At 24.3% G+C, this 9508-nt stretch overlaps 1 protein-coding gene across 1 annotated transcript in view; it reads left to right on the forward strand.

The window, feature by feature from the left end:
* The window catches only part of LOC114128938 (cytosolic carboxypeptidase 1-like), a 43171-nt gene that overhangs the window by 11446 nt on the left and 22217 nt on the right, over positions 1 to 9508 (forward strand). Inside the window, 17 exon segments of the mRNA XM_050202121.1 lie at positions 873 to 942; positions 1020 to 1175; positions 1236 to 1367; positions 1440 to 1574; positions 1633 to 1782; positions 1858 to 2070; positions 2884 to 3049; positions 4327 to 4410; positions 4733 to 4778; positions 4937 to 5124; positions 5931 to 6053; positions 6116 to 6218; positions 6288 to 6365; positions 6870 to 7166; positions 8165 to 8305; positions 9311 to 9326; positions 9329 to 9488. Of these exon segments, the coding sequence (XP_050058078.1) occupies positions 873 to 942; positions 1020 to 1175; positions 1236 to 1367; positions 1440 to 1574; positions 1633 to 1782; positions 1858 to 2070; positions 2884 to 3049; positions 4327 to 4410; positions 4733 to 4778; positions 4937 to 5124; positions 5931 to 6053; positions 6116 to 6218; positions 6288 to 6365; positions 6870 to 7166; positions 8165 to 8305; positions 9311 to 9326; positions 9329 to 9488 (2258 nt within the window).

Here is a 9508-nt window from a genome sequence, read left to right on the forward strand (position 1 = left end):
TTGAATCAAGTCCTTTAATAAAAAGATTTATATGATTTTTGATATTGTTTAGTATGTTTTAGCTACATATTATATACTAGAGAAGTGGTAATATTATTATAGCTATGATTTGTTACAAAAAATGTTGCTTGGATGTAACTTAATCATTCTTAAAATTAACAATAAGAAACAGTAGAGTTATTGGGTTGGTCAGATATAAAGATATTAAATTAAATAGGAGTTGTAACTGCACCTTAATAGTAAGCTTGCATTAATTAGTTTTAGTGAAAAAGTGTATGAGCTGTAAGTGAATTCACTTGTAGCTGACCGAAAAAAATTATCTAAAATTATATGTATTATTTTAAGATAAAGTTGTAATTAGGCAGTAAGATGAATTTTATTTTAAGCAAAGGGCCTACTTGTTAACAGCCAAATATGGTCAAAGTCTAAACTATTGATGCAGTACTATGTTTTTTTCTAAATAGAAAGATAGCTTTTACAATATATGCTAGATTTATTACATAATAAAATAATTATTTCAAAAAACCAAATTGCAATTAGAATAAAACTCTTTTCTCCAAAAATACCTAAAAGCCTTTTCAAATACTTTCAACCTGATTGGGTATAAACTATTTGGTCATTATGATTATGAATTTATGAACAATAAAGAGAATTTTTTTTTTGTTCAAGCAAAAGTAATACTTCATAGGTGTAGGAAAGTAGATTAACTTGAGCATTGAATTAAAAATCTATATTAAAAGGATAAGTTTTATTTTAAATAAAACATACTTATTGTTTTAAACTGATTGATTTTTAAAGTATTGATACCTACTAAAATATGCAATTTTTAAATTATGTTGTCATTTTATTTATTATTTAATTTAATATTCCAGAAAACTAGAGATAAATCTACATGTACAAATTTAGCAGCTGTAATACATGCTTGTATTGCACCAAAATCCGGTAAACACATAGAGACTTAGAATAATGCATTTAGTAAAGTTGTACAAAGAATTTATGATGTAATTAAATGTGTACAGGTCAAACTCGAAAGGCATTTTTGAAACAACTGGTAGAATTAGAAGCAACTAAAATATTTATTAAGTCAATAATGGACTTGCAATCAAAGTCTGTAGGATCGCCTGATGTACTTCTTAACGAATTAGTGTTTATTCTAGGACAACTTTCACAAAAAGGTAATTAATAAAAAAAATTAAGATAAAATTAATATCTTTTTAAGATTTATTTGTTTTAAGATAGCAAATTTTCAAAACATGCTGAAATGTTGAATTCAGCAAAAATGTTTCATCAAAATTTAAAAAACAATATTAAAAACATTAAATTTATCTCTCCTTTATTAAAATGTTTTAGAACAATTACAAAAAACGGTAAGATATATTTTGTTAATTAATTAATATTATATATTATTGGAATGAATAAAATTCAGATTGGATTTTCAGAAACTATTGTTGGCGTGCTTCTCAAGGATAGTTTTTTGCTAACCTTAGAAAAACTACTAAGGGAAAACCATAAGTATTTAATAAAAAATAAACAATATGTGATTCTTGTAATTTTAGCAAACATTACAAAAAAAGGTATTAATAATTTGGATCTGTTTTGATTGTTGAATTATAATTAAATATACGTTTTTAGTTACTGAAGAAAATTGTGATAGAGTTATACGTGCTGGTCTCATGCAATACGCTTTGGATGTGTTTAATTTCAAATTATACACTGCGAATAAAGCTCATCCTAAAATATTTTCATCCGCATTAGATGTGTTGGTTCACATTTCAAACACTAGTACGTTTAGTATTTAAATCTTAGCATATTTATCAAACATAAGAGTAAACTTTTATTTTATTAATTGATTCTTAGATAATGGACGAACAGCACTGAGAAAGTCTAACAAATTTAATGTGTTGTATCAATTCAGCGTTCGCTGCCCGGAAGATCAGGTTTATAATTCTACTATGTCAAAATTATGTACAGTTATAAATATTTGTCAAGAAAAACTTTTACTCTTACCTTTAAGTTCAACCCAATCGGCACTTAACTTTGGTTTAGGAGATATAAACCTCAACAATAATGGTAAGTTAAACACTATAGGTAACATAATTCATTGATTTAAAATAATTTTTTTTTAATTTACCATACCAGGATAAATATTATTATATATATATATATTGAATAAATTAATAAACATAATACTTAGCAATACTGCATTTAATACATTTCTAGTGGTATATAGATAAAATGTAATTAGTTGAACATTGTTTGTTGTCAAACTTATTGTAGAAGTATTAACAACACATCACATAAAGATTTGGCAACAATATTATTTCATACATTTTTATTTTCAGAACCACTTACATATTTGAAGAGGACAAAAAAAATTAATTTCACTTAACAATTTGTGTTTTAACTATATATTTAAAATACATAAAAATAATTAATATACGTAAAAAAAACGTATAACACGAAGCAATCATTTTAATTTGTTAGCATCGATATTTTTAAATTTGTATGCATCCAAAAATTTTAAACATATTATTTAATCAGTATTTAATTTAAAGACATTACATTAAAAATATATATTATAATTTTTTTTTCAATATTTGACAAAAATTTAAAAAAATCTTATTAAATTTATTAATTATAAATTGCAATTAGTTCTTATGTATAAATCATATAAGTGTTTTTTACTTACTCAGTATTCAAATTTATACACATAATTTATAGGATAAAATACTAAAATAGTTTAAGTACTGTATTGCTTATAAAAAACTTAATTAATTTGAAATTCAACTTATACATAAATAAAATCGTTGTTAATAACATAATTGTATGTTGTTTTATATACATCTCTTTACTTATCTGCTATTAATTTATTTGGAAATTTAGATTCAGATAAATATGCAGGCTGTGACAGTGACGACAGTGATTTGGATGATATTGAAATAGCTGTAGTCCAAAATTTAATGGAACCTTTAATCATCAAAAAACCTGAATCGGTGAAATTCGAAATACCCTTTAATTATTGGAAAGATCGTGACGACCTCATATTAACGTAAGAAAGTAATATATATCACTCATAATAATAATATATGATTAAAAATAAAATATTAGATGTGATAGAGTAATAATTAAATATTTTTTAATGTATAATTATACTAGCTGTCACCCGCGTGATCCGCCCCGTGGATAGTTGTTTGCAAATTGTGAGGCTGTTTCTCTGTCTTATAGTTATTTCGATCATAAAATGCTATAAAGTGTACGAGTACATACCTCATACCTATGCAAAATAATAATAATTTAAGGTGTTTATAAATTCTCTAATAAATAATAAAAAAAATTTTTCTCATATTAATATCATTATTCGTATATCCAGGAAATATATTATATAATAATTAATAATAGGTATTATAAAGTCGTTAAATAAATAACATAATAATAAATATTAAACAATAATAATGGGCATGAAATTATGTGGGGTTTCGCATCTTACAGCCAATCAGCGCACTACTGACTTATTATATTACTTTTCTATTGGTTGTTATTATTGGATGCGTTTAACCTATCTTAACTATTCGAGTATCAAGATTAAGTACCTACGTCAGACGTCAGTCGTAGTTAGAACGCAATGATCTATACTTAAAACCCTGCAGGACCGTTCAAAGCACCGAACCGTTGTCACATCTCATATACGCTGACTATAATAATAACCGATTTATCGTCGATTCTATATACACATTCTGAGGTGGGTCGTGGGCGATTGCTTAACTATACGCTTTAAACAATTATTTAAATGCTTTATAATATTTAATACATATACGTCAAAATTCAAATTTTACAGAAGAGACACAAAACTTATTGTGTTCTCTTATGGAAATAAATGAAATAAAGATACACATACTGTCACTATATGAACACGTAGATATATTTCGTTTTCACACCAAATAGTGTGTTTAGTTAACATGTTTCTGTAAAAATCTGAAAATTTCAAAATATTGGACATGTTCCCTAACAAAAGTGGAACTAAACCCTTAAAAAAATAAAAAAATTGGTGACCATACGTTGAACGGTGTGATTTTGTATACGTGACAATCGGGACTTGCTTTTATAGTATAGAATATAGATAATGTACCTAAATTGCATACTCAATGCGCCGTTCAAATAACTTTTGTACAATAACTATTACTATTATTAATATTATTTTATTAGATGTATCTATCTTAATTATTTAATTAATGTTATAAAATAAACAATTAAGTATTACTATTATTTAACTTTATTTAAAAAATAAATGTTTGTTCTCTAACTTTATACATTTATTACATTTTACAGATACGGACGTTTATTTGCAGAGTTCAATAATGAAACGCAAAAATATAATTCATCCAACAAACTTAAGTCAAGTAAATATTTAAAGTAAGCAAAATATAAAGTGGATATAATAATAATATGAAAATTATTAACTATTATTGAATAATAGCATTAAATTATATAATTGATACTTAAATGTTATATCAGCCTACTGTATGTAAGTCACTGATTCATTTATGATTTTTATTTGTGGTTGATCATTGGTTTATTTAGTTACAACTTAAAAAAAAGTATTTACGTATACTTAGAAAAAATCCAACATTACTCTTAAATTAAACATTAATTATAAATTGAGATTTTTCTATTGGTTCAATTTAATCATACATAAATACTATGAAATATAGTAATTCTATACTTTTTATTTCAGTAGAATTAATACACCACTACTTACTGACCATCATTTGAATACGGACGTAAGTTATTTTTGGTTGTTGAAGTTGTAATCTAAATAAGTACATTTTGCATAATATGTATGTTATTATCGAGTTTTTATAATAACAACAACTGCTTTTTTTGGTATATAATATGCTAGAAAAACATATAAAATAAATTATTTATTTATATTTATCAGAAAAATGAAATTGGATTGATGGCTAACTTGCGGATATGTCAAACACACAAAGCTGCATATTTGAGTATTGCAAAACGTGTCAACAGTGTCTCTCCCTTCGTTAAAGTCGCCTATCCTGATTGGATTGGATTTAATAGTGAGGATCAACCACTTGAGTCCTTGTACAATAGCGACGTACATGTTTCTCGGTAAGGAATATATTGTAATATATAATATATAGTTAAAATACAATATACATTAATACTGCCTACGTTCATTATTTGCTTTATACATTAACATAAGTTTCATAACATAAATTTTTGAAATTATTTTTACTACCCAGTACTTTCAACTATTTTACTTCAATAACGAATAAGAATATCAAAGTATTTCATTATTATCAGATTTCTAGTATTAAAATTATTACAAACATAATATCTGATTTTGTCATCATAAATTATAAGTGTGCAAATCTCTAAATACTTATTTAGTAACCTACCTAGAAAAAAAATTAATCTTTTATAACCATTATTTATTTATTAATTTTGAAGGTCAATAATTAATAGGTTGCAATAATATACTCTCTATATAAAGAACCATTAAGTAGTTTTAAATTGTTGCCTTTGACTAATTATTTACATAATAAGTATTTAATTTAATCGATTTTTTTATAAACTCAATAAATGCTTTAATTTACAATAAAAATTCATATAATTATGAAAAAAAAAAAATTAACAAGCTTTAATTTTTGTATAGCGATAAATCAATATTTCCAATGTTTCTATTCATGTTAAATATATTGTATATATTATATACATATATTATTTAACGAATATAAAGTTATTACTTAACAACTTAGTATGTTGTTTTTATATAAAATTAAAATAAAGCAAAGTCTTGCAATATCGATTTAATTTCTTAGGATAAATTATTATTTTATTATTAAGAATGTGAAAATTATGTTTTTATTAACGTATTTTAAAATCTATTTATTTATAAATTGTAATTTTATTAGCAACAAATTGTTATCGTGCTTAGAGCGTAGCGTATCCAAACGACGAGACTCGGGCGATATGATCGTGTATGATTTAGATTATCTGTTGGAAAGTGTTAACGACGCTTGCAATTCTCCACAGCAGTAATTAAAAAATCAATAAATGTTTATCTTTGAAATATATAACTGAAAATAATGTTTGTTAGGATATCAAATTATGATGAGCGAAATTTAGGCGTAAAATCAGGGTTTGATTACTTAAATTTTGAGTCCCGTTTCGAATGTGGTAATCTTCGAAAAGCTATTAAGGTAAGAAATTAATAAACAAAAAAAAAAAAATGTAATTTTGGTTACTTAAATAATTGATTTTTTATTTAGATTGGTTCCAATGAGTATGATTTGATATTGAATACTGACGTAAATTCAACGTCACATAGCCAATGGTTTTATTTTCAAGTACGGTTTTACATTGTAATAGTTCAATTTGAATGCATTATAACATAATAATTTATTGATTTTGTAATTATTTGCCAAATATTATAAGTACTTATCCTCATCACCATACCTAACTATTTCCTTTACAATATTATTTATTGAAAAAAATCTTAGATTAAAATTATTAACTATGTCCATTTTATTTTAAACTTAAGTTATTGGTAGATACTTTTATAACGAATTAAAAATATTATTTAATTTATCTATTATTATTTTAAAAGGCATATAATTTAAATTAAATAAATTGTTCTGTTGAATTGATTGATTTTAAAATATTTTAATATCTATTTAAAGAGATGATTAAGGAGTATTTATTTCAAATCCACATAAAATTAACTTATATTTTGATTTTATCAGTTTTTCTTTAAGCCTACTATAGATTTTATTAGCTTGACTTTAATGTACGAGCCAGTAGTATAGGTATAATTATACCTATATACCTAATTATTTATAAAATTTATATAGGTATCCAATATGGAAGCACTCAAACCATATGTATTTAATATAGTTAATATGGAGAAACATAGCTCTCAATACAAAAGTGGCATGCAGCCGATTATATTTTCAGTGAAGAACTATACCGAGTCAAAGAAAGGCTGGACACGCACCGGAATGGACATTTGTTACTACCGAAATTGTTACAAAAACTGCAATAAAACTCATGGCTCTTACATGACTGCTACTTTTTCAATTCAATTCCCATATGACCAAGACATATGTTACATAGCATACGTCTATCCGTATACATATTCAAAGTTATTGGTAAATATTTTCAATTAACAATTATTTATAAATTATAATGTAAGTAGTTAGGTACCCTAAAAATCTATTCTATATCCGGTAATTATTAAATTAATTGCCGATTGATCTGAATTGCAAATATTATATTACAATATCTGAAATATGACACAATATTATTATTATTTAACTGCTGTTCGATCATGATTTGTCACTTATTATTGGAAAATAAAACCGAACTTGATATAAAATAAAACATTTGGATATCATTAATTATAATCATATTAATGTATGTTTTTGTTGGTAAATGACTTAAAACGGAAAAGTATAACATTATTCGTTGATCAAAAAGATTATTTTACAAATATATAAATTATCGTTATAATCCTGCAGATATTCTTGTTATTGACCAAATACATAATGTAAATAATATAAACAGATATTCACGCCACAGAATTTGGCCTCTATCCAAGACCAATTTATTTCAAAGTTATGATGTACCTACTGTTGAAGTAAATCAAAAATATTTAAATAATCTTTACTGACGAAAATTAACTCTAATAAAAGTGGGAAATGTTCTAAAAATTGTCAACCATACTAGAACATCACAACTTTTTGGTTAGAACTTAGTCTATCTTAATTGATGAGTTTACCTGTTCTCACTTGTTTAGTCGTAGAAAAACAATATAATCATAATTTATAAATATCCCGTAACTGATTATTATTTACATTTTCCATTTCATACAGTTATATTGAAGGGTTAACGTAATTCACTAAAAAATCACTGAAATAATCTTCATATTTTATTTACATTGATGACTGACAAATTTAGAATAACGTTATACTCCATTGTAACGTCATTTATAGAAAGACATAATATACAAATAGGTATTCATATTTATTTTAAAAACAGGAAAACTAGATAATATTACTAATATTTTGACAAATTTCCTAACAATAGTTATGTACGAATCTATCGTTAATTTGAATCCTAAACATAATTTGTATGATATATTTTTCAGTACAAGTGCTTCAGATGGAAAACTTCTGTCGATCCGGCTACTACATTATTCCGGGCAAACTGTTTATGTAGATCATTGAATAATAACGAAGTACCAATTATTACGATTACTTCTGTTGAAACCAACGAAAAAAAAATCAAAGTAATTTTATTACATAGTACTTCTAGAAGAAAATCCTCATAATATTTTAATACATTTTTTAATATTATTGCATTTAGGCAATTTAAAATGAGCTTTTTAATTCCAAAACATTATAATAAAAAATAACTTTCATTTGGCTACCAAGAAAATGTATTGATATAGAATTTTTTAACTGTCATAATTAATTTTAAAACCAGAAGAACCATTTATTTGATGATAATATTATATTTTTAACTTACCCAACTAATCTTAGAAGTAAAAATTTTTTTATTCGTAGTATTCTTACGTTAAATACAAATTAATTTGTATGCAATATTTTTAAGATAGAACAGCTGCAGTATTTATAGTTGATGATATCGTAGTTCATAATTTTGTGGATGATACTTGAGATTTGTTTTGAATTTAAATTTGAATTTTTTCAACACAATTTATTTTTAGTTATTGCAGTCATATTATAAGTGTACTACGTATTTTATTTATGATGAACTATTTATTATTATATTTGAGGGGGAATAACTAAAATATTCTATAAAAAAAAAAATAATAATAAGTTTACCTAAACGTAAAAAGGTTGGTGCAAATATAAAAATTAAACTAAGATAAGGTCACTATAATAATACGATTGAAATGGAAAAATTAAAATGATATTTATAAATATCCTAGTTAACAATTCTAAACAAAATTCTAATTACCTAATACATTATTTCTCTATAATGTTTTGATCTAGTTAATTAAGTAAATATATAAATTATTTATAGTATTAAGTTTTAATAAAGAGCAAAATACATTTATATAAAATAATATTAATTAAAATTATTTTATTAATGCAACTAATATTATACATATTAATCAATAATCATCGGAACATATTATGATAACATAGTATTTTGCAGCAATTTTATAATTGGTCTTATTTATAAGTTAATTCATCTAAATATTAGTATCTATATTCTATATCCCATGACTATTATAACTATATCATGTAACATTATCTTTTATGTGTAGGATCGAAATATTATATACTTACATCGCGTGTTCATCCCGGCGAGACAAGTTCATCTTGGGTAATTGATGGTGTAATTGATTACCTTTGTGGAAACACACTCACCGCTAAAAAGGCACGAGACACTTACGTGTTTAAAATTGTGCCTATGCTTAACATAGAAGGCGTCATCAACGGATGGTAAGTATACAAAAATACAA

The sequence above is a fragment of the Aphis gossypii genome, chromosome 1, assembly GCF_020184175.1.
Source record: "Aphis gossypii isolate Hap1 chromosome 1, ASM2018417v2, whole genome shotgun sequence".
In the NCBI taxonomy this organism is placed as follows: Eukaryota; Metazoa; Arthropoda; class Insecta; order Hemiptera; family Aphididae; genus Aphis; species Aphis gossypii.